This window comes from Culex pipiens, chromosome 1 (genome assembly GCF_016801865.2).
Source record: "Culex pipiens pallens isolate TS chromosome 1, TS_CPP_V2, whole genome shotgun sequence".
Taxonomy (NCBI): domain Eukaryota; kingdom Metazoa; phylum Arthropoda; class Insecta; order Diptera; family Culicidae; genus Culex; species Culex pipiens.
In genome coordinates, this window is record NC_068937.1 from 118,319,689 (window position 1) to 118,346,826 (window position 27,138).

Here is a 27,138-nt window from a genome sequence, read left to right on the forward strand (position 1 = left end):
CAATGACGTTTTTTCAAGATGATTCATGTTAGGGTGTGATGGCGTTAGTATACTAAAATTATTTAAGTATACTTATTAATATACTTGAGTAAAGTTCTAAGAGCTTCCAGCCCCTTGAATCTGACCAGTTTGAAAAATTGCAGTTATTGCTTGGTGATGTATTCTCAAAGGAACTTTGCATAAAAGTCGAATTTTAAAAGTATTGCGAGGAACATATTTGTGCATTAGCAAAAACTGCACATCGTCGCATAACTCATTATCAAGAACATCTTCAACCCAATCGAATGACAACAATCGTTGATCGTTGCGTGGCCCTTTGTGCAAAAAAAAAAAAAAACCGGGACGACCCAACCCAACTTGGCCAGACCAGTTTCTCAGACCAGCTGGCCTTTCCACCTTTGCCCAACCCACCCTAAAGTGAATCACACATTCCACACATTGAGCAACAAGCAAGTTCGTCCCTTTTCACCCTCAATCAGATGATGCTGCTGGTCATCTGCAAAGGTCAACGATTTTTGTGCCGCATGTGGACCCGCCAGACTCTTTTAATGTAGTAGCAGGTTCAGGAGGGCACTAGTCGAAGTGGTACTTCTTCTGCGCGATAAAGCTAGTTAAAACCAGTATTACTGGTGAAAATAAATCTGTCAATAGTATAAGACCGGGGTGTTGTTCTGCGGTCGACTTTGTGGAGTTCAGACCACATTTTTCCAAGATCATTTCTCTTGGGAATCCCCCGCGGTCATCCCGTGGACGATCTCAATAACTCAAATTTATGGTGCCATACAGGCGACCCTCGTTGAGCCGTTTTGAATGCCAAACTACTGGGAACACTCAGTGCTGACCGAGGGTTCACTGTATGGTTCAGAAGACCCAACGTAATTGCAATTTCTCAGGGAATCAAGAAGTTCTTGAAAAGATCTTCGGCGTTGCGTCCTACCTTGGTCGGGCATGTTGGGCGTGCTTGGTTTCCAGCTCCTGCAGCAGTCGGATGGCTTCGGCGACGGAGGTGGGATCGTCCTGGGGCCGGGCCTCGGTCAGGCAGCTCAGATCCAGCACCAGGGTGCAGACCAGCAGGCCGATGAGCAGTCGCTGGGTGAACGCTGAAGAGGCTGATGACCTGACGGCATGGCGGTTGTTGTTGATTGTGCTGCTGCTGCTTGTGGATGCCATTTCTCCTGATTTCTATAAATATAAAAAAGTGTAAAATGACAATCCATTAATAGGATGACAATAAATAAGCATGTTATTCTTGACCAACAGGCTCGAATTGTCGGCAATTTTCGCTGAATATTAAATGCGCCGTGACCGCTTTATCGACACTTCAAAATGTCCAACAGTCGAGGTGTGCGAAAATTCTCTCAGCTCATTAAATCATTTTTCAACCGGAGTATATTCAATTAATGGCGGCTGTTGTAATTCGATGATAAATGACTGTGATGAAATGGAGCTTTTGTTGCGTTCGCGTAAATGCTGCAAAATTAATGGCTGTTGGTAACCCCCAGTAGTGGAGGTGACAATAGTTAATCAAGTGGAATCGAGTTGTGAAAAGACACTGATATTTTATGAAAATTTTAATTGTGCATGCATTGCATGCAAATACTTAGTTTGCTTGAAAATTTTAGGATAGTAAAACTCTTGTTAAAAATATTAAACTTTGAAACGTTTCTAAAAAATGTTTTTTATTCTTTTGTGTTTAAGATCATTATAATCATAATTTAAGTTTACATATGTAAGATAAGCATAAAATTTGTCTAATTTTGCCTTATCGGCAAAAAAAATCATATTAGACATTTCTGCCGTATAGTTTGCTTTCTGGAATGGGAGGGGTCGTACTGCCCCGCCGTCACTTAATATGGAAAAATCGATTCCGGCCGAAATTATCCTTTAAAACAATGTTTTATGGAAAACGAAGAGTGTTCGGAGAATTTTTTTCCGCTAAGTTTGCAATTGAAGTTGAAAAATATTTGTTGTGGCCTAATGCTTTTTTTAAACTTCAGCAGTGTCGTAGAGCAAAGAAAACAATTCAAACGGAAATATATTTTTTAAGTTCAGAAAATGTTTGAATTTGAATCATTTTATTGCTGAAATATATATTAGGACGACTACGGGTTTTGAAAAATTCTCAAATCAAGTTCTGGTGTTCTTAATTGAAATTGAATTGGAAATAATTTTTTGTTTTTAGACAAACCCGTAATTTTCTTACATGTCTGAAAAAACATTTTTTAATGATTGCTTTTATTTTTAAAATTATTTTTTTTTATAGTAAGGTGCAGTAAATTTCACAAAAGTTTTACTATTAGCAATGAAAATCTAACCAATAGTTTCCGAAATCCGTATTCCAGCAACAAGCTGTTTGATCACCCAAGCCAAAAAAAGATAATATTTGAATAATTTTCCAGCTTTTGTGAAGTATTCTGCAGGAGTACTTTTCTTTCATCAAACAATTTCGGTTTGCTAAACCTAAATACATCTTATAGATGCATCTCCTATAGATGCCTATAACTAGAAATCGGTATACTGGATACAAAACGAGATTCACTTTCGATAGCATAATTTTATGTTGCCTCTAAATGTTTATTTTATTTTTTTAAGGGGTTACATACATGTATATTGGCAAAAAGTCAGAGGTTAGTATGAGCACACACCTCAACTTTTTTTAAATTCTTTTTTCACGTCATCAAAATAAACATGTTCACCTACTTTCAAAACAAATTTGAAGATATTTGGTTGCATCGTTGCCGAGATATACCAATTTTAAGTTAGCAGTTTCAAAAACGGGTGCCACGATATCTCAACACAGTCTTGACCAAATCGGCTAAAAATTTTGGTGAATACTCGTTAAACCGATTCCGTGTGCATGACGAAGCCCGATTTTCAAAAAGTTTATTATAAAAAAAGATAAAAATATTTTTGTGTTTTTCATATTAAAAACCGTTTGTTTTTGATTTTTGTATTTTTTTAAAAAGCTAATTTTAAAAATTGGGCTTCGTCATGCACACGGGATACATCTTGAGAGTCTTCACCTCAAATTTCAGCCAATTTGGTCCATCCCATCTCAAGATATCGTGGCACCCGTAAATCAACTCGGAGTTTAGAGAAAAACGCCAACAAAGTATGACAGCCCGCTTTGCGCATGGCAAAATTTTGAACTTAAATCGTCTCTAACTCAGTTTAATCATTAAATATCTTCATGAAACTTTCAGGAGTGATTAAAAATCATATTTTGAGTGGATTTGTCAAATAATCTATAATATAAAATTTTGTGATTTTCTACATGTATGTAACCCCTAAGTTGTTTCTTTTCACATACGAAATGCTAGGGCAAAGTTTCATTCAAACAAACAAAAAACATAAAGAAACGTCAATATATTAACTTTTTCTGGTCGTCACTTAATATTACACACTGCATGTACAATTTTTGTAAACATAAAAAAAGTTGCAATCATCGGGAATGAAACCCAGTACCAACAGTACGGACTGGCGCCTTAGCCCTCTCGGCCATCAGACCGATGAAGAATTGAAGGGATAAACGCATTTATGAGTTTAATATTTTGGTCTAGTAGGTTTCGCATACTTGTGGGCTACATAATTCAGGGTGTAATATTACATAGAACTTCATAAAAGAATGCCAAATTTATTTTACACCCAGGCCTTTTACACGCAGCTGCATTACTACTTTTTTTTCTGTGTACACTTGTATAATCATAACTCCAAAATTAAATTTTCATAATCCCGCTAGGCCTACAAAAGTGAATAAAATATCATTCAGAAACCTTCAATAATCACCTCACTAATACGGGAGAAAAAGTAAGTACAGCAATTAAATCACCTTTTTTCTTAAAGAAAATCCAACCCTTGGTGAAAGCAAATAGTGTAGGGTGATTCAAACGAACTTCAACTTAGATTTTTGAGGAGAATGCATTTAATATTTTTACTCCAGACAGGTTAATCATAATAATTAAAAACTAAGTTGTTTGTTTAAATAAGAACTCGTTCTTATTCCTCAAGAAAATATAGAAAAATAAGGAAACAAGTGAAGGTAAAATGTAAATTAAAATATTAAGTATTCATCTCGAAGGTATTTTTTTAAATTTTTTGACAAAGAACTTTGTCCTAAGGTTTCTATACGTGCTGTCAATCCAAAATTTTCGCGAAGCGAAAACGTTACGTGACGAATTCCCCTCTAGGCAAATTTCCCCTCTTTTTGGTGCACGCTGGTTGGATGAACGAACGTTTCCCAATCAGTCAATCGAGAGACGTGAGATTGATGTATCTAAAATCACCCCCACTCCACCTCATAATTTTCGGATCGTCGACGAGCCAACAAAACTCGGCTCGGTCGGTCCCGAAAATTCATTCTATTGCTGGACGTCGACGAGAACACATCGGAAGCAGATGGCCTGGTGGCCAGGTAGCAGACGGCCTGGAGGTCCGGGTGCAGATGGCTTGGAGGCAAGGACCAGCTAAGACATTCCAGTCGCGGGAGTCGATCATTGGAACTGGACACCACCTGGACTGGAGTGGCCGGAGGCCCCGCGGATGTTCCGATGGGGGGACATTTGCCGGACCGTAAGAGTTGGGGCAATATGGGTATCAAACTTTATGGTTTTTGATACTGGACATTAAATTTGACATTTCGGCAGTAGTGGCCGGAGGCCCCGCGGATGTTCTGATGGGGGGACATTTGCCGAACCGTAAGAGATGGGGCAATATGGCAATATGGGTAATATGGGTATCAAACTTTATGGTTTTGATACCGGACATGAAATTTGACATTTCGGCAGTAGTGGCCACAATCCGGAGTGGCCGGAGGCCCCGCGAATGTTCCGATGGGGGGACATTTGCCGGACCGTAAGAGTTGTGGCAATATGGGTATCAAACTTTATGGTTTTTGATACTGGACATGAAATTTGACATTTCGACGGTAGTGGCCACAATCTGGAGTGGCCGGAGGCCCCGCGGATGTTCCGATGGGGGGACATTTGCTGAACCGTAAGAGTTGGGGCAATATGGGTATCAAACTTTATGGTTTTTGATACTGGACATGAAATTTGACATTTCGACGGTAGTGGCCACAATCTGGAGTGGTCGGATGCCCCGCGGATGTTCCGATGGGGGGACATTTGCCGAACCGTAAGAGTTGGGGCAATATGGGTATCAAACTTTATGGTAATTGTGGTTTGGTTGAGCGTTTTAGCAGAATGCATTACTGTGAATACAAAGAGACGAGTTGTTCCTTTTAATTCCGCTATATATTTTTAATATCTTGACAGATACGTATTTCGTCTACTACTTGCAGACTTCATCAGTGTTCTGTTCTCGAAACTTTATGGTTTTTGATAATGCATCTTGGTAACTTTCGAGTGGTGAAGGAAAGTCAATTGATTTCACTTCGATTTCTATTTCAGCTCCACTTGCAATTTCCGTCCCCCTAGTTCGATAGGACGGTAATTATAAGGGGGAAATTTGGAACGGACATTCTAATCGAAAATTTCAACAATCATCTTGCAAAGTTCTTTGTCATACTGGTCATGTGTAACATAACCACCTGCACCTTTTTTCCTTCTTTCGCCAAATCCAGGGCAATGAAAAGAGAGAATGCGTAACGTGATTTTCGAATGCTCCCTCTTTGTTTACATAAACAAGTAGAAGGTGGTTCAAGCACAACCGTGACTTTCCCTTGCACTTGAATTGTTTGTTTTTAATTGAGCTGTGTGATTTTTTTTTTCAAGATTTCGGGAGTCAACTTTTACGAAGTCGGTTTAGAACAAAATGTAAGCAAGAACTCCCGGAAGTTCAGTGCACATTTCGAGACAAAGTACACCGACTGAAAAATTAACGTTTGGACTAGAAAAAGGGAATTGCGCCCACCATTCGAGCGGAATCAACTGATGAAGACGACCTCCGGATGGGCGCTAAAAAGGAAATCAGCCAGTAGGAAGTAGGTTCATTAGAGAAAGAATGGCTCGACGACGATTTTTCTGGTAATGTTACTAGTAATTCCGAGGATAATCATAAAATGTTCGCAAGTAAAAGAATGTAATGAAAATATTAACAGAAAGAGGAAATCGACAAACCAAATTTTCTTTTTATAATTATTTCCCTAATGATCAATAACAATACTTTCTGCTTTCGGTGAACAGTGAAATAGTTCCACTTTGACAGTTCAAAACGGTTCCGCTTTTGAGTAGAGAGCCTGGAGCTTATTAGAGAACGGACATCTTAAAATACTGAAACTGGCACCACTGCATGCACATCAGTCAAAACAGCTTGCAGCACTGCAATTGTCAAAGCACCTGCGTGACTTTTTTCAGATTCTCTTTTAATCAGTCAATTGAACCAAAAAAACTGAGTTTAAACATAGTTCATGGTTGGTGTAAATCTAAAATGAGGTGCTGCGTTTGCAAAAAATTAAAAAAAATCCAACAAGTTATTAGCGCCAGAAACTGACCATTTTGGCGCGTCATTAACACGCAGCGACATAATGAGTTTACAAATAAAATCGAAATTTAAATTGAAAAAGAAAATTGAAATTGTTTTGTTTTCAATTTGTGTTTTGCACTTTTTCGAATAAAATATAAATCACCCAAATTACAATACTTCCGATCGGTGGAACGCCAACTGCAATTTCTTCTGCTCGATTGGTACCTCCGTTTGACAGTTCTCGTGCTTCGATAGGTACTTTTGTTTTGAGATGGCCGTTCTCTAATAAGCTCCAGGTTCTCTACTTTTGAGCCCCTCTATTCACCCCCAGGCCAAATCCATTGTTAGAATATCCAAATGCAAATGACATCAAAATGAATTATAGTACAAATCATAGTTGAAAGGAACTCCAAAACTCTATTATAAGAAATACGAAATTGTTTACTAATAAATAAATTGAATTGAATAATTCAATAAATTAAAAAAAATTGTTTTGCCAAAACAACAAAATAAATGAAATGCTTGAAAAATCGTAATTCTACTGTTCTATTTTTTTAAACAAATTTCTATTGAATAAAACATTCAGCACAGACTTTCCACCTGTTGCGTTAGCAATGAAACTCTATCATCACTCTAGCCCTATAAAACCTCCCTTTTGCAATGATTTCAACTTCCCACCACCCGTAAACGTATTCCAATTCCTGATAGAATAACTAAAAAGTAAAACTGCAAAATCAGATTGTTGACTCTCGCGATACACACCGTTTCGTTCATCGCCCACGCCAGAACCGGTCATATTTTTCATTATCCTCTCCATTATCATCTCTCTCTCTCTCCTGCTCCTTCCAAACCCCCCCCCCCTCCCTTTCACGATGCCTCCCTTAATGGCCAACATAAACATCTGCGCCAGCTTCTCGGGCAGGGGAACTCGGTGCATAAACATTAACCATTTTGCCTGGACCCTTGCAAACCACCGAAATCAGTGATAAGCCACGTTTCCGGTTCGGTTGCTCCTACTGGGAACTATCCTTCGTCTTCCGCCGGAGGACCACCACCCAGGTCGGTTCGAAACCGAAGAAAAACTATATTTGAAAATCAGGTTTGGGGGGAAGAGCGGGAGGCTTTGCGAAGATAATTAATTTCCATGTCGGCTACCCGGGACTAAAGACTGGAAGAGTCATCAGGGGGATTTGAGTGGGCTGAAAAATGAGCCACCATTTAACGAGGACAATAAGGTTTATAACTACACTCTTTGAGAGAGATGGGAACCGGTTGATATCGTTATAAAGTGTCCGGATTGGATATCATGCAGAAACGTTCTTAGATACGTAAAAAAAAGTGTGACGTAATTTGAAAATGGCGTTAAAAATGTGCCAAACTGAAATCGATACAAATTGCTTTGACGATATTCGAAAATCTGTCTCATGATATGGATTTTCTGATCGATTTGGTGTCTTGAGCAATGTTGTTGGACCATCCAACTAACCTGAATAAACAAAAAGATGATTGGAAAATGGATTATTTTCAATCATCTTTTTGTTACAAAACTTAATTTTGACACTTTTAACACCTTAGATTTTTAAAAATATTTTTTTGGTATGTTCACTTGGACCAAACAACTAATTTCGAACCATACTGTTAATTTTTGCTTTTTGATGAACGAGTTGTTTTTGGCCATGTCATGATTTTTATAAAAGTAGCTTGTTTGAAATAGTTCCGAAATCACACTTAAAATTGAATTTGCATTTTAAAATTATTTTTTTGCAATTCCGTCGTGAAACTACTTACTTTTCCTGTCATTCTTGAACGACGAAATAGCCTACTTTTCTGTACCAACAATAACAGAATCGAATAGCAACACTTTTCAAAATAAATGCTGAAAAGTAACACTTTTCAACATTGTTTTGATTTGAACGATTTATTGACAAAATACATAAAATTTCACTCAGTGTGTGTTTTTGGAATTGCAAAAAATGTTGTATGGAACTCGTTGCAAAACTTGACTTTTTCTGCACTCTTTGTATTTATCCAACTCGGTGAACCTTGTTGGATAAATGCTGGGTGATGAATAGAGAGAATGCGTAACGTGATTTTCGAATGATCCCACTTTGTTTACATCTACAAACTAGGAGGCTGTTCAAGCACAAGCATGACTTTTTTCTTACTGGTAGCGAGCTGTTTTATAATTAGTGGTATGCGTTTTATTTTGTCTACTTTGCTACATTATTTTGCTGGAAATTTGTGTGAGGTTTTTCTTTTTTACGGATGACGAAGAACTACGACGACCTTGGCTTATTTTGGATTCTTGTAGCTCTTCCTGGGCCAGTGAAAAATCATCGCTAATTCTAGCAAAGCTTATCCAACAAACAGAAAAGATTTTGACTAAATCAGAAGGTTTGAAAACGGAATCTATAAACATCTTTTATTCATAATTATAAAAAAAATGACGACCTCGCCTTCAATGTTCTTAAGATTACTTGACTTCAAAAGCCAAAAGAAATCATTCTTGCTAAACAAAAAACAAAAATTGATCGATAACAATACTTCCCACTTTTGGCGAACAGTAAATTTGTTCCACTTTGACAGTTCAAAATTGAGGCCGTTTTACGAACCACTATTCAGCACCCAGGTTAAATGTACGACTCGTGCTGAAAAAATCCTCCTTTTGCCACTTGTTGCATAAACTACTATTTTGAAATTTTGATCAGGTATACAGTATAAAGTCAAAAGAAAAGAAGATTCTATATTTTTTTTTTTTCCAAAAATCCGATTTTTACTGTTATTAACTTCATTAACAACGACTAGTGCGATTCACATATATGTGAATGGACAAGGGCTGGATAGTATACTTGAGCCCCGTTAACTCAGGGAATCCTGACCAAGGGGAAATATCAATAAAAGTTTTTTTCAAACTGGTATTAAACAAATGAAACTTTTGTGAGCGTTTACATTGAAAGGTTGGATATTTCTCAAAGCAATTGTTTTGAGTTTTAAAGCAAAATGTTATCGAATACGAAAACATCACAATTTTTAGAATTAGTCAACACTGACCAATTCAGACATTACACCGGAAAAGAGGAAAATTTAAGCATTGTGTTAGCCGGGACCCGTGGTATAGGGGTAAGCGTGATTGCCTCTCACCCAGTCGGCTTGGGTTAGATCCCAGAAGGTCTAGGTGGCATTTTTCGAGACGAGATTTGTCTGATAACGCCTTCCGTCGGATGGGGAAGTAAATGTTGGCCCCGGTCTAACCTAGAGGTTAGGTCGATAGCTCAGTCCAGGTGTAGGAGTTGTCTCCCTGGGTCCTGCCTCGGTGGAGTCGCTGGTAGGCAGTTGGACTAACAATCCAAAGGTCGCCAGTTTGAACCCCGGGGTGGATGGAAGCTTAGGTATTGCCTCAACAAACAAGCCTTCGGACACCTAGTTTCAAGTAGAAATCTCGCAATCGAGAACGCCAAGGCAATGCTGTAGAGCGAAGCTGTGTGTATTGTAGCACACTCAAACTTTGACATTCCAATGCAATTTCCCCCACCTCGGGTTATGTTTTGGCCAGTGGTGCACACCGTTGTTGTTCTCGTTCGGCTGATTGGCCTTGCCCAAGCGGTACTCGATGCGACTGTTCGGTCTTTCTCCTTTCATTTTGTGTGGCCTCGGCGTGGTCGGGCCCACGAAAATCATTCTGGCGCGGCGCGGCAAAAACTTAAGTGTTCGTCGCGTGCCCGCCGTCGAGTGATGCACGAAAGTGATTGCGCGCGTCATCATCTTAAGAGTGTTTAAAGTTGGTTGCCGCTTTTTAGTAAGCTGCTTAGGGGTGCAACAGGTGTTAGGGAAATGTAAAGCACAACCTGCACCTGAAATTGAATGTGTACAAGAGTGGGGTGTTATGATCAGTGAAGTTTCAAAACTGGTCTAAAACAGGCAAGTTTCAAATTCGTAAATTTTACGGTTATTGAAAATAGTTTGCAAATAGAAGTAAGAAATTCTACTAGAAACAGATATAAAAGTTGTTAATGTGGTCGTGTCCAATATTGGTAAGTATGTATATCTAGATTTTTTTTTTAACTGTGACAACCTTATGACTCAAAACAGCAGCATCGCTGTTACGCTTGTCACAGATCTTCGCGATTGTCCTTGATTTGGGCCAGTGGACCAGTTATTCTCGCTTGACCGTTACTGTCCTTGAGGAAACGGGACTTGTTCGATCTTTTCGCTATTCTGCTGAAAGCGACTTAAAAAAGACAGCACTACGGTTCTGTGCTGCCTTTGTTTGCAAAAGATTCTCATATTATTTTAATCACTTGTGAGTTAACGATGCACATATTTACATTTTTGAAATCTGCAAAAATAAGATACATACTGCGCTATTACAACTTTTTTTTTGATTAAATATGGAACTTTTATGCAAAACTGCATAAACAACCTGAACCATATTTTAAGTGCTAGTGGAGAATCTGTTCTGATCTGATAAGTAATTCTGATAAAAATGATGTTTGGAACAATCTTGCAATCCGATGGATAAGTATTCTAAAAACCTTTGCGATCAGTCATAAAGTTTTGAGATCAGTCAAACCATATCTTGAAATATAGCAACTACTGTACTATTTTCATGCTTTTTTTAAGCCGAATCTTAGTTATTCTAATAAAATTGATAACAGGGCGTTTATATACTATCATTTACATCTCTGTTACTAAATCAAATTGTAATTTGAGCAAAAAAAGGTTGTTTTTTTACCGAATTGGATAAATAGGTTTCAAGGTTTCAACGAGTTGAATACAATGTTTTTTGCAATTCCACTGTGAAACTGTCAACTTTTCCTGTCTTTCTGGAGAACCGAAACGGCCTACTTTTCCCTACCAAAAATAACAGAATGGAAAATTAATACCTTTTCAACACTAGTATCGAAAAGTAACATTTTTCAATATTTTTTGTTTTGAACAATGAATTTACTAAACACATGAATGTTTGACATATAATTCCGCGTTTTTCGGAATTGCAAAAAATGTTGTAGGCAACTCGTTGCAAAACTTGATTTTTTCAGCACTCGTCGTATTTATCCAACTCGGTAAAACTCGTTGGATAAATGTACAACTCGTGTTGAAAAAATCTTATTTTTGTAACTTGTTGCATAAACTACTATTTTGCAATTCCGTCGTGAAACTACTTACTTTTCCTGTCATTTTTGAACGACGAAATAGCTTACATTTCTGTACCAAAAATAACAGAATCGAATAGCAACACTTTTCAAAATAAATGCTGAAAAGTTCTACTTTTCAGCACTCAAATGGGTGCTGAAATGTTGAACTTTTCAGCACTTGTTTCGAAAAGTAACACTTTTCAACATTTTTTTGATTTAAACGATTTATTGACAAAATACATGAAAATTTGACATACAAATACAAATTTCACTCAGTGTGTGTTTTTTGGAATTGCAAAAAATGTTGTATGGAACACGTTGCAAAACTTGATTTTGTCAGCATTCTTCGTATTTATCCAACTCAGTGAACCTCGTTGGATGAATGTACGACTCGTGCTGAAAAAATCCTCTTTTTGCCACTTGTTGCATAAACTACTATTTTTTGCGGTGTTAAAAACCTTAACAAAAGACGATGCTTTTGCATCGGAATAATAAAATTTTTAATTGTATTTATGGACTATACTGAAAAACTTTAGGCTTTTTGGTTATGATCCCTTCGAAACCACAATTCATGTTCAAATAAGTTAAGTAAGTTTTTTGAAAAACGGTCTGTTGAAAATTTGTGTGCAGCCATCAAAACTAAAAAAATATAAATCTAAAGGATCCTACGCCAATGAACCTTCCAAAGATGTTGGATGATTTGATTTGGATCTCGTTCGTCTAATGTAGAACAGCGTTTTTTCAATTTAATTATTCGTCAATTCTTGCATTGTATTGAGGAAGATTTCCTCAATAAATAACGGATGATTGAAATTGAAAACAATCTCAAACTGTAATAAAACAAAAATAGTTCATCGCACTTCGTCAAAGACAAAAAACCGTTAACTTTGCGTCTTTTCCACAAAATTGTCCGTGTTTGTCACGTTACACTAGCCCCAAAACTGTTTTAAAACTGTCTGTCTTACAATAAGAAAATACCTTGGTTTTCAGTCACTAACTTGTTGCGTCTGGCTGAGATGGGTGGTTTGGAGAAAACAACAACTTATCAAACTTTTGGCCAGATACAAAACTTGCACCTCACTTTTTTTCCACACAGACTATTATGCTCCGAATTTTCCACCAAAAAGTGCAACCTGGCTGGAACACAATCTCAACACACCGAAGCTAGGTTGTTCCTCACGAAATCCGTGCCGATTTGGGACTGTCACCGGTGGTGGTTCCTCGTCGTGCTTTTATACAAGTTTTTCCCCGAAGTTTTTCACAAGCTTTTCCGCCGCTTTTCCAACTCCGTCCTCCCCCACCAGAAGAGATAACCCACCACACTCTGTTCGTTTGTTCTGTCAGAGAGTGTGAAAAATCGTGCGCGCACTCTTCTGGTGGCGCAAACAAACGGTTGCACGTGGAAAGTGGTGGGAATAATAAAAAAAACGGAAGCACAGGCCACGTGGGTGGTTGGGTTGGTGGGGAAAGCAAGGATCAACTTTCTCGCACCTTGTGTGCAATTGGAGCCAGCCAGTTAGCGATAAGTAGTAAAATGGGGGGAATGGGAGAGGAGGATGAGCTTTTCGGGGAGCACTTGTTGATTGCTATCGAATTACAGCAACGCAGCGTATGCTAAGCGAGCTTAATCGGGTCGTATTTAATGCTGGCGGCCTATAACGGATGGGGCGAGGGGGCACAAATCGATCAGATTAAAAATTAATTAAATGCAGTTAGGCAAGAGAGTGAGGAGGGATACACGGAGGGGCAAGATAAGTGGCAATACGAGTCCCTGGAGGAAGCAAGAGTGATATATATCTCAAATTGATAATTTTTAAGGGTTCTGCAAAGCTAATAATAAACAATACAATTATGGAATTTATCTATGTAGCGCCGAAAAAGCCGAATAGTAGTTTATGCGACAGGTTGCAATGGTTCAACGAAGTTTGCCGAGTACGGCAAGTGCTGATAAAAATCAAGATTTGCAACAGATTGAATGCAACATTTTGCTGTAATTTCGAAGAACACCCTTTGAACTGGATTTTATTTCCGCGAAAAGTTTATTTCCCTGCTAGAATTATATTTGACGTCAAGATAAGTGTCAAACTTCGAAGGTAGTTTCACAACGGAAATAAATGAACTACCGTTTTGAAAATATTGGTCCATACACCTTGGTTAAATTGACAATTAAGTCCTCTGTTAACTTTTCTTGGCCTTTTTTCCACTTTAAATGAAAGTGCTAAAAAATGTCCATTTGAGAACTTTCTTTAATCTAAGTCAAAGTTTGTGATACAGCCCAGATTATATCGTTCGAAATCTTCACAATACTTCACGTTGGATAAACGGATAAAGATTTGATTGTTTCTTATAGGGGGAGAGGGGGTAATAAGAACCCCCTAAGGGAAAACTGTGATTTCTCAACCATTACAGCATTACTGTCATCCATGTGAAAAAAAGTCTTAACAAATCTCAAAATTGTTCGAAAATATCAAATTTCTAAAAAAAATTATTCATTTCAAACAATCATGCGGGGCAATATGCACCGCAACATTGGGGCAAAATGCACCACAACATGGGGCAAAATGCACCGGGTAAAAGCAGTTTTCACTAGTCACCACTAGATGACACCGCTGTTTTTACAAAGGAGCTTCACAGCGATGCATTTTTCCTCGACCACGCTTTCTGCAGAAAATTTAATTAAAAATGCATTTTTTTTATGTTTTTTGACTAATCTATCTACAGAATAATGAAAATTATGGCAAACATTATATACCTCAACACTTACAATAACAATAAATGCTTTTTATATTGTCCAAAAATCATAATGAAAGTTCAATGAAAATTAGATGAAAACACAACAATTTAAAGTTTTGCAAATAACTTAAGCTGTTTTTATACCACGATGCTCAAATTTTTCCAGCATGGTTTAGCAGTGTTAAGCTTCCAATTTCTATGATTTTTTGACCGGAAAATTCTTCTAAATACCAAGAAAAGCAGGGGGTCCCGCATAAAGATTTCCGATGAACTTACAGTAAATTTTAACGTTACAAAACGATAAAATATATTGTCATTTTGACAGTGTTTTAACAGTAGACAGCATCGTTTTTTAAGATAATTTGCGTCGTATTTTGGGACTTTACCATAAAAAAGGGGGGTTGTTATGCACCGGTACCATAAAAATTTCGAAATTTTTCCATGCAATTTTTTTCCAAATACGACGCATTTTACTGTTAATCTAATGTTGCATTTTTCATCCAAAAACTCGTCCTGACTATAGAAAACATCATGCATTAATAATAAATACAGCAAGCATTACAATGCAATGCACAGTCAATTTACAGTTCTTCATGGTTTCTTATCTACTGAATGATGCGGTAAAAACTATATGCGGACAATAAAACTAATAAGCATTACAATGAATTACACAGTAAAATTATTGTTTTCATGGTTTGTTCCCTACTAAATTGTACTGTGACAACAATATTCGGACATTAAAATAAATAGTAAATACAGTATGTTTTACAGTACTTTTATATTATTCATTGTAATTTATTTACATTCAACATTGAATAACTTTGTTTTTTTTTTTCAATTGTTAATTGATAATGTCTTCTCTAGAGTTTTGCAAACACCAAAACGAAGCCGCTTTCTTTCGCTTTCGATCTCGATCGCGACCGATTCTTGTTTCTCCTCGGATGGGTGATGTCATGGTGCGTTTAAACTGACCACCGGCTCCTTTTTGTCGACTGGAGACTCCGGATTGATTTGCTGGTTTCGTTAGTGCTTAAAATGAGAAGACAATTAAGTAAAGGATAAAATCAAACATTTTTCATAACGCTGGGTACAAAGCTCAGAACGAACGCGGTAAAAAAAAAGTTGCGCAAGTTTTATGCTCCCGCTCGAGTTGAACCTACACAAAAAATTCGTAGTTCGGTGTTATTTGATTCTTAAATTCTAAAAATAATTAAGTTATTAGATGCTAATATTATTATTATTAAAAATTATAATTAATCTCAGCATTTAAAAAAAATCGGAATTTCCAATTTATTTTTCTAAGATTCATTAATTTTTGAATACTATAATTCTTAAATCCTAAAATCTTAATTTCTTAAATTCTTAATTTCTTAAATTCAATAAAACATTATGCAAAAAAATAAAACAAATGAAACACAACATTAATTAAACATTACTGAAACGTTTGTTATTTTAAATTGCATTCAAATTTTCGTATCCAAATTATTAAATTTATTCAACAAAAAAAAAAATGATAAATAGGTTCTTCACGATTTTGTTTGAACTTCACGATCTGTTCTTTTTCGTTCCTGCTTACCCGGTTGTGTTGGGAATGTTCCCTTGGTGATCATTTGACCCATGTGCAATGATGTTCCTCTATCGTCTGATGATTGCGACCGGACTGGTACTCCCCGGCAGCACAAATTGGGCCACACGCCATCCACGATCGTCCTTGTAGAAAAGCCAACTTCTTGGCGATCTTGTCGAGTGATTCTGTTGCGGCTTTCCTCGTCCAAATCGAGCGCGAAGTTCACCCCGTAGGCGAAATGTTCCCTGTTGAATAAAAACACTAAATGATCGTATTGTTTTTACATGCAGCAACATAACCAAACTTTTCGGCACCCGCAGCAAACGTAAATCAGTACAAACTTGCTGCCGGATCTCTTCCGGAAAAGATCCGACAGCAATTTTGAGTGGTTTGACGTTGGTTGGGAGAGTCGAAAAATGAAGACAAATCACTTCTTGCATCAGCCAATCAGGTTTTACGCCGACTCGAGTTTAAGGTTAGAAATTTGACAGCTTGCCTTTACTGTTTACATTTTTTACACGTGTGTCAGTAAAAATGTGTGTGCGTGTGCGCTCATGATGTCAAGCTGTGAAACCTAATTAGGTTTTACGCCGTGACGTCATTTGACAGCTCGTGTGCACTGTTTACATGGTCTTCGTCGATTGTCGACGAATTTCACCGAACAAAATCGACGACCGCATCGAACTGTGCACTCTTTTCTATCCTCCAAATCGAGTCGGCGTAAAACCTAATTAGGTTTTACGCCGACTCGATTTTTAGGTTAGAAATTTGACAGTTCGGCTGCACTGATTACTTTTTTTGCACGTGTGTCTAAGTAAAAATGTGTGTGCGTGTGCGCTCGTGACGTCACGCTGTAAAACCTAATTGTCTTTTGCGAGAGTAACACAAAAAAAAACTTTTCGGCATCCTCAGCAAATGTCAAATCAGTAAAAATTGCTGCCGGATCTTTTTCCGGATCTCTCCCGGAAAAGATCCGGCAGCAATTTTGTTTGGTTTGACGTTTGTTGAGTGTGCCGAAAAAAGATGAACAAATCACTTCATGCATCAGCCAATATCCAAGCAGCTCAAGCAGGCAAAAGAAAATGTATGCCGTGGGACGGGATTCCGCCCTCCGCAAATATAACCCACCTGAAACATTCGTTGTTTTAAAGCAAAACTCTTCGCCATCGTCGGAACAGTTCGAACACCCGGCGGATGTGTCCAACACCAGGAACGCATTCAGAATCCTGAGGCCAACCGCTGGATGTTACTTTTTCACGAGCACACGCGATTTACCGTTGAAAATTTCGGTTAACACTGCGACCGAATACAGACACAGACAGGATCGAGCACGCGCGAGTGAAAAACTTTGACAGCTCGCTCAACTATGGTGCGTTCGTTTCAGGAGCGTCGCACGGGTTCAGTGTAATGGTGTGTCCGTTGCAAGAGCGACGGCTGCACATATTAAGTGTCATGTTACCCAGTCACGAAATACTCTAGCAAAGCTGGTTCTGTCAGAATCCTGCTAGAACGGTCGAACATTTCTGCTAGAATTCTGTAAGAATATCCAGCTCTGTAAGAACTCTGCTAGAATCCTGCTAGAACGCCGTGACAGGGTAGGTTCGTTTGTTGATACTTATTATTGCTTATTGCGAGATAAAATCACGTTTCTCCATCGCTGTGAGTTACAGGAGATTATTGCCGCCTAACTTCCGCAGGGTAAAAATCAGCAAGTTGAACTGAAATTATGCATTGATTTGGCTGTCAACTTGGTTTGTTTTGAATATTTTCCAAAAAGTCAGCTGAAAACTCAAGGCAACCTTTGACAACAGACAAAAAATTGTTCTGCGGTTGTCATGCGGCTGTCATGCGACCATTATCTTGCGGTCGTATCGCCGCGCGTGAACTCTAATTATTAACGCCCGCAGTAATATTTATTTTTCGAAAAAAAGTTTATATATTTAATTGTTTAAATGTTTAAATGTTTAAATGTTTAAATGTTTAAATGTTTAAATGTTTAAATGTTTAAATGTTTAAATGTTTAAATGTTTCAATACACTCAACTCCCGGTGGTTGGTCACTATTTCGTTTAAAAAAAAAAAACAAACTGAAAAGCGATAAACTGTCTCTTTTTACACGGCGCTCACGCACACTATCAAAACGAACGTTTGGTAGTGTATGTGAACTCCATGTAAAAGGGGTGTCAAACTAAAAAGTGACCCCGTTGGTTTGACAACAGTTGGTGTCAAACCATCGGAGTTTGAGTGTAATAAAATCAAAAAATATAAAGTGTCAGAGTATCAAAACTTCACAATGTGTAGAAGCAATCAAACAACATTTAATTCTAAAATGTTAAAATTTCGAAAAAATCTAATATTTTTTGTGTTGCCATATAATTATTTTACGAATATTTTATTACTGAAATATTTCTATTTTCGACTCTTTTGATATTTAATATTTTAAAATTTATTTATTTTTTAATATTTCAATGTTTCAATTTTTTAACATCTTAATTTTTCAAAATATTTTTTATAAAAATAGTTTAATATTTTAGTATTTCAATACTTTTTAAATGAAAATAGTTTAATATTTTAATATTTAAGTACTTTAATATTTTAATAATTTGATTTTATTTGATTTGAGCTTGTCAACGTAGATTGTGATGTTTTGTATTTAAAATATAACAATGAAACTTACTGTAAAAAATAATTGAAAAAAATGCATTATGAGATTTCCAATAACAGAACCATAATATTTGCTGTAATCATGAATTTTAAGGTAGCTCTATCTTCATTCCAATAAAGTTCGAAAAAGTCAACAATAAACTTACCATAGATATTATGATATCTATTGTAACTGCATGGTTTTAACAGTGCAAATCATCATATAATTTTATGCGGGGTGCATTTTGCCCATGGCTGCATATTACACCCTCTCCCCCTACCCGCATAAAATTATATGATGATTTGCACTGTTAAAACCATGCAATTACAATACATATTATAATATTTATGGTAAGATTATTGTTGAGATTTCCGAACTTTATTGGAATGACGATGAAGCTACTATAAAATTCATGGTTACAGCTAATTGGAAGGTTTTAATATTGGAAGTCTCATAAAGTTATAACAAATAAGCTACCGTAAAATGTATGGATACATCAAATTACATGGTATTGACATAAGTAATATGACGATGTATTTTTTTCAATTTTTAGCAATAGTAAATTCCATTGTAATATCTTAGTTACGTAATGGAAAATTGTTATTCTTTGAAATATAAAATACGCCAGCTTCAAATGGATTCAATATTTGAATGAAACAAGAGTGTTTTAAAATGTGTTTTACACCAGGCTTATTGTTTTGCAATCTTTAGTTTTCAATATATCTAAGTATTGAAGAAATTATGTTCTTTTGCAAAAAAAAGTTTTGCGGTACTGTGCATCTCAATTTCACAAACATCAAACATATTTTTAAACGCGCTCAAACATGTTAAATAAGTTTATCAACACAGTAAATGCATTTAAAATTGTTTTCAGTTTATTAGACTTCTAATTCCATTAAAGAAATAATTTATTGATTTTTTTACCTCCTGATTTTTCGAGCTGATTTTGAAGAAAGCGACATAAACTTTGGAAAAAAATATTTGCAAGGATAAAAATTTAATTAAATTAAATTGATTAAAGATTGTCCATTCCGTGTGGATCAATCGGACCGCGCACTGGACTCACAATCCAGAGGTCGTCGGTTCGGATCTCGCAGCGGGCACCCTGAAATGCTAAGTGTCAGAATGGGTTTTCGGCGCGTTTGCTCCGTGACATGCTCTCGTACACTTAGGAGCACAGGGCGGTGAAGTCCTTGTAGATAAAAAGAAGACACTAGTGGTTGGTACTAGCAAAGTATAGCAATGGTGGCCGACAGCTATAAAGTCAACTTCGTTTTCGTTTCGTTCTATGGATTAAAATAAAGTTAAATTTGGTAAGTATTGAGAATAAATTTTAATATACCAGAAATATATTTTCAATACTAAATTGAATTTTAAATAGTCATATATTTTGATAAAGTGCACTGTTTTAATGTTGAACACTCAACCACAGACAAGCTCTGTGTCTCAACCCTAGTGTTTAAAATTTATTTTGCGTTTGCTGCTTTAAGGTTTTAATAGGTTAGGTGTCCACACACTTTTTTTTGTATGGAGCGTAAACAATTGTTAACACAATACAATAATTTTTAAATTCAAGAACATAAAAAAATTAAATTCTATTAGACACTTTTACATTTTTAAATGTCGAAGTTTTTACATTTTCACATTTTTAACATTTTTAACATTTTAACATTTTAACATTTTAACATTTTAACATTTTAACATTTTAACATTTTAACATTTTAACATTTTAACATTTTAACATTTTAACATTTTAACATTTTAACATTTTAACATTTTAAGATTTTAAGATTTTAAGATTTTATGATTTTAAGATTTTAAGATTTTAAGATTTTAAGATTTTAAGATTTTAACATTTTAACATTTTAACATTTTAACATTTTAACATTTTAACATTTTAACATTTTAACATTTTAACATTTTAACATTTTAACATTTTAACATTTTAACATTTTAACATTTTAACATTTTAACATTTTAACATTTTAACATTTTAACATTTTAACATTTTAACATTTTAACATTTTAACATTTTAACATTTTAACATTTTAACATTTTAACATTTTAACATTTTAACATTTTAACATTTTAACATTTTAACATTTTAACATTTTAACATTTTAACATTTTAACATTTTAACATTTTAACATTTTAACATTTTAACATTTTAACATTTTAACATTTTAACATTTTAACATTTTAACATTTTAACATTTTAACATTTTAACATTTTAACATTTTAACATTTTAACATTTTAACATTTTAACATTTTAACATTTTAACATTTTAACATTTTAACATTTTAACATTTTAACATTTTAACATTTTAACATTTTAACATTTTAACATTTTAACATTTTAATATTTTAACATTTTTAACATTTTAACATTTTAACATTTTAACATTTTAACATTTTAACATTTTAACATTTTAACATTTTAACATTTTAACATTTTAACATTTTAACATTTTAACATTTTAACATTTTAACATTTTAACATTTTAACATTTTAACATTTTAACATTTTAACATTTTAACATTTTAACATTTTAACATTTTAACATTTTAACATTTTAACATTTTAACATTTTAACATTTTAACATTTTAACATTTTAACATTTTAACATTTTAACATTTTAACATTTTAACATTTTAACATTTTAACATTTTAACATTTTAACATTTTAACATTTTAACATTTTAACATTTTAACATTTTAACATTTTAACATTTTAACATTTTAACATTTTAACATTTTAACATTTTAACATTTTAACATTTTAACATTTTAACATTTTAACATTTTAACATTTTAACATTTTAACATTTTAACATTTTAACATTTTAACATTTTAACATTTGGCATTTTTACCATTTTTACTCATTAAAAATGCAAACGAACGCATCATCACACTGAACCTGTGCAGCCGACGCTCATGAAAAGAACGCACCATGACACTGAACCAACGCAGCCGACCTTCATGAAACGAACGAACCATGATTGAGAGAGCTGTCAAATTGTTTTACTCGCGCGTGTATAATCATGTTCGTGTTGGCTGCTGCTCGGAACCGGATTGTGTCGAATAAAATCGCGTGTGCCTGGGCATTTGCCGCATCCGCTGTTCCCTGTTTGCTGTTCTGGTTGTTGGATGGATAAATCCGACTGATCAACGGATGGTGGTGAGTATTAGGAAGTTGGTGAAATTTGGGAAGGCAGCATCAGCAGGCATTTTTCATGGCTTGCTTGGGCAGCTCTTCGCTGATTTTTTATTTATTTTCTTCTACAGGGACTACTTTTGCCGTGTGTTTGTACTGCTGATACTCCCTGCCGCCGTCAAGGGTACGTTCCAGATGGTGTTCTTCCCAGTTCCGCTAGATGACCTACCCGGAATGGCGACCTGGAGTTTTGTTGTGGAAGAACCAACAAAAGTGAGTATTGTAGGAAAACTATGTTGGGGGACGACATAAGCAAGGGAAAGAACACCGCGATGGTGGTTTGCTTTAAACTTGTGTTGAGGCTAGTACTGAGCTCGGAAGGAACGCAAAATTCTGTTCTAGAAATATCCAAGGAAAAGCTGATACGAAACTCGGGAGGATCGCAAAACTCCATTTTTATAAAATATATATAAAAAAACGGGCATGAAAAGGTTCACGAAAAGATTTTTCTTAAGCGGTATGCATCTGAAATGGAACAGAAATTTCTTCCGCGGTGCTTGTTTGCAATTTTTTTGATAAAAAAATTAAAATATTTGGATTTGCTTATTTGAATGCGACTGAAATTACAAACGAATCTCAAAACGTAGAATCTTAATAAAAAAAAGGATTGAAGTAAACCAGATGGAAAAGCCTGAGAATCATCATTAAATAATCTAGAGGAAAGAAAACAAAAAATTCAAAATTTTGTTTTGTTTAAAAAATCATAATTTGAAAATTCATAATTTGAAAAATTCAGAACATCAAAAATTTTAATACAGATCGAATTCGTTAATTCGAATTTCGATACTTTGAATGTCCGCTAATTCGAATGCTCGCTAATTCGAACGTTTTCGAATTAAAAAGCTTTCAAACGTCAAAACTGAGTTGACAAACTAATTTAAAAATTTTAATTTAAGAATTTAAGAATTCAAGAATTTAAGAATTTAAGAATTTAAGAATTTAAGAATTTAAGAATTTAAGAATTTAAGAATTTAAGATTTTGGGAGTTTAGGATTTAAGAATTTTATAATTCAAGAATAAATGAATCTTAGAAAACTAATTTGGAAATTCAGATTTTTTTAAAATGTCTTGTATTTATTATAATTTTTTAATAATAATAATATTAGAATCTAATAACTTAATTATTTTTAAGAATTTAAGAATCAAATAACACCGACCTACGAAGTTTTTGTGCAGGTTCAACTCGAGCGGGAGCATAAAACTTGCGCAACTTTTTTTTACCGCGTTCGTTCTGAGCTTTGTACTCAGCATTATGAAAAATGTTTGATTTTATCCTTTACTTAATTGTCTTCTCATTTTAAGCACAAACGAAACCAGCAAATCAATCCGGAGTCTCCAGTCGACAAAAAGGAACCGGTGGTCAGTTTAAACGCACCATGACATCATCCATCCGAGGAGAAACAAGAATCGGTCGCGATCGAGATCGAAAGCGAAAGAAAGCGGCTTCGTTTTGGTGTTTGCAAAACTCTGGAGGAGACATTATCAATTAACAATTGAAAAAAAACCAAAGTGATTCAATGTTGAATGTAAATAAATTACAATGAAAAATATGTACTGTAAAACATACTGTATTTACTATTTATTTTAATGTCCGAATATTGTTGTCACAGTACAATTTAGTAGGGAACAAACCATGAAAAACAATAATTTTACTGTGTAATTCATTGTAATGTTTATTAGTTTTATTGTCCGCATATAGTTTTTACCGCATCATTTAGTAGATAAAAAACCATGAAGAACTGTAAATTGACTGTGCAATGCATTGTAATGCGTGCTGTTTTTATTATTAATGTATGATGTTTTCTATAGTCAGGACGAGTTTTTGGATGAAAAATGCAACATTAGATTAACAGTAAAATGCGTCGTATTTGGAAAAAAAATGTATGGAAAAACTTCGAAATTTTTATGGTACCGGTGCATAACAACCCCCCTTTTTTATGGTAAAATTCCAAAATACGACGCAAATTATCTTAAAAAACGATGCTGTCTACTGTTAAAACACTGTCAAAATGACAATATATTTTATCGTTTTGTAACGTTAAAATTTACTGTAAGTTCATCAGAAATCTTTATGCGGGCTTCCTCACATTTAAAGGGTGCTATCCAAAATTCAAAAAGTGCGTAAATAACACTTAAATGCTTAAAACTTTTGATAGGGTTGTCAGATCTTCAATGTTTTGGAAAGGTCTTTTGAATACCTATCCAACAATAGGTTGCATGAGAGATCCGGACAACGATATCATTAAAATATCTGAGATCCGGCCTCCATAAAGTGCGTAAATAACACTTAAGTGCTTATAACTTTTGATAGGGGTGCCAAATCTTCATTGTTTTGGACGCGTTGGAAAGGTCTTTTGAATACCTATCCAACGATAGGTCGCATGAGAGATCCGGACAACTTTTTCATCAAAATATCTTAGATTCGGCCTCCAAAAAGTGCGTAAATAACACTTAAGTGCTTATAACTTTTGATAGGGGTGTCAAATCTTCATTGTTTTGGACGCGTTGGAAAGGTCTTTTTTGGGCGCGTTGGAATGACGCCAAAACGGACAAAATCGGTTCAGCCAGTCTCGAGATAATCGAGTGAGAATTTTTTGATCAACATCCCACCACACACACAGACATTTGCTCAGAATTTGATTCTGAGTCGATAGGTATACATGACGGTGGGTCTAGGAGGTCTAATTGAGAAGTTCATTTTTCGAGTGATTTTATAGCCTTTCCTCAGTAACGTGAGGAAGGCAAAAATGACATCAAAAAACATTAAAAAAAATGGCGTGTTGACCTGTTTTGAGGTCTGTACAGGCCTTCAAAGTTCGACATTTTGTTTGTAAGTTCAGCCCCAGCAAAATCAAATGACGGGGTGACGCACAGTTTTTTTTTACGGGTTCGGGGTTGATGTTAGGGACCATCCATAAACAACAGCCAATTGGCCAATTGACCATACAAAAACATCTTTTTTGTTAGGAGCGTGGACAATCGCTTAAAACCACCCCCCACAAAGTGTCCATGTGGTTATGGAAGGCCTCTTAAAAGCTAGAAAATATAAAAGTTACGAAGCACATTTCTTTGATAACTAGTCGATCATTCCAAGTAACATTTTAGCCTTTATCAAAGCTGTCACAACCGCTATAGAACCTATCAGCCAAAACCATCATTAAACCAGTTAGTCGTAACAGCTTCCCCAGTATTCAGTTAAAACCCCACAGGACCACCGCAAAAGGTTGTCAGGGCCTGCCACAGACAGATTTTATTCTGGAAAAAAAGCCTTTCTCTTGCCAAATGTTTTAATGAAGATGGTAAAAATGGCGATGATTAAATAATATGTATTGGAGGTAATTTAAATAATTTGATAGAATGTGTCAGATATTCAGCATAAATGTGAGTTTTCATCAAATGCCAAATTTATTTTTTTTTTCATTTTTTTCTATCAAAATCAATCAAACCACGCGTATAGCACCATATTTATGCATTGCTATTTAGCCGCGTTAGATGCTTTTTTAGGAGCTTATGGTTTTAAATAAGCTTTTTGCATATCTAAAGGTAATTGACAGCTACAACATCCTTGGTTTCAATCCTCTCTTCCTCTCTTAAAACTTTCATAAAACCTTATTGAAAGCCATTTGGCTTTTATTGACACGAGGTTTTATGTCCGAGGCATAAAACCTTCTTGGTGGCTAGTTGGTTTAAAAATGTTACTTGGGATACGAAGTCCCATACAAAACATCGAATAATTCAAAATATTCAAAACATCGGATAATCAACTTTGGACTGTACATAAGTAAATCGTCGCTTGTGTGCTATCTTTTGATACGTCTGCTGTAAAAAGATAGGAAATGTCACAAAATAGCACACATGCGATGAAATGTAAGAGCAATTCCAGCTCAAATCAGGAATTTTTCTGGTACCCGACCCTCTCCGATTTCAATGAAACTTAGTAGACATGTTATCCTGGGCCTATATAAGCCATTTTTGTGTATATGGAGCCAATAGTACTCGAAAATAACATTTGAGAAGGGTGTAAGGTATTTAAATATTTTTGTATTTTGTAATTTAAAAATTACTGTATCTCAAAGCCGTTACGTCATATCAAAAAGTGATCAAAGACAAACTTGTAGGAAATTGGACAGACTTTCTGAAAAAAAATACACTGAAACAAAAATACACGCCACATCTATGAGATTTTTTGATTTTTAGGTCTAAAACTTAAATTTAAAGGTGATGTCACGATTTTTTTTCGTTCAAAATTTTTGAGGAAATAGCCTAAAAAAATGCAGGATGGTATGTCTCTTCTAAAAAAATACAAAAATCATTTACTAAAACTGTTTTTTTGATAAGTGGTCAAAACGTCAAAATTTTTAAAAACCGACGTGGGGATCGATTCTCCAGACAATTTTACATAAAAGTCTCCATATTGACCATTGTCCTTTGTCCAATCCTTGGGAAGATACAGCGGTTTTAAAAATAAAAATGTTAAAAAACGGGACAGCATTTCAACTGGATGTAAGGACTTACAGATATAAGCTTAATTGCATTGCTAATAACTGAAAATAGAATATTTTTTTCAGTGTGGTAGAAACCAGGACAGTAAATTTGCATACGTAAATATAAAAACGATATAAATCAAAAAGCTGTCAAAGGCAAACTTATGAGAAATTGGACGAGCTTACCGGTAAAAATATTTACGAGACTGAAAAACCAAGTCTGTCATATAGAAATGAAATTGCCGAAAACCAACAAAAAACCCGTTTTTTCAACATTTTTATTTTTAAAACCGCTGTATCTTCCCAAGGATTGGACATAGGACAATGGTCAATATGGAGACTTTTATGTAAAATTGTCTGGAGAATCGATCCCCACCACTGGCTTTTAAAATTTTTTAAAACAGTTTTAGTAAATGATTTTTGTATTTTTTTAGAAGATGCATTTTTCGTCAGTCTTTTGGTAATATTTTAGGCTATTTCCTCAAAAAATTCAGTGTATTTTTTTCAGAAAGCCCGTCCAATTTCCTACAAGTTTGTCTTCAACTCGATACAGTAATTTTTAAATTACAAAGTACAAAAATATTTAAATACCTTACGCCCTCCTCAAATGTTATTTTCGAGTACTATTGGCTCCATATACACAAAAATGGCTCATATAGGACCAAGATAACATGTCTAGAAAGTTTCATTGAAATCGGAGAGGGTCGGGTACAAAAGTACCAAAAAAATCCTGATTTGAGCTGGAATTGCTCGTGAATATAAAATATAGGTAACCACTCAAATCGGAGTAATTTGAAATCAGCAAATTTCTTTGAAGGACTTCGGAAAATCGACTCCCCTGTACACGTACTTTCCAAAAGAAAGAAGTTTATGGATGGCCCCTATGATCAACCTGTACCACAGGATTATTTAGTATTCGCTTAAGCCTATA

At 35.3% G+C, this 27,138-nt stretch overlaps 1 protein-coding gene across 4 annotated transcripts in view; it reads right to left on the reverse strand.

Moving 5' to 3' along the window:
- The window catches only part of LOC120415737 (neuropeptide F-like), a 53,731-nt gene that overhangs the window by 18,733 nt on the left and 7,860 nt on the right, over positions 1-27,138 (reverse strand). For 2 of the 4 annotated variants that reach the window (XM_039577362.2, XM_039577338.2), the window contains exons 1-2: positions 12,537-12,776; positions 938-1,182 (exon numbers count right to left, since the gene is read on the reverse strand). In XM_039577362.2, coding sequence (XP_039433296.1) covers positions 938-1,170 — 233 coding nt within the window. In that variant the 5' untranslated portion in view covers positions 1,171-1,182; positions 12,537-12,776. Of the gene's footprint in view, positions 1-937; positions 1,183-12,536; positions 12,779-27,138 lie in introns of those variants that run through there. The other 2 variants (XM_039577346.2, XM_039577354.2) reach the window with 2 other exon arrangements.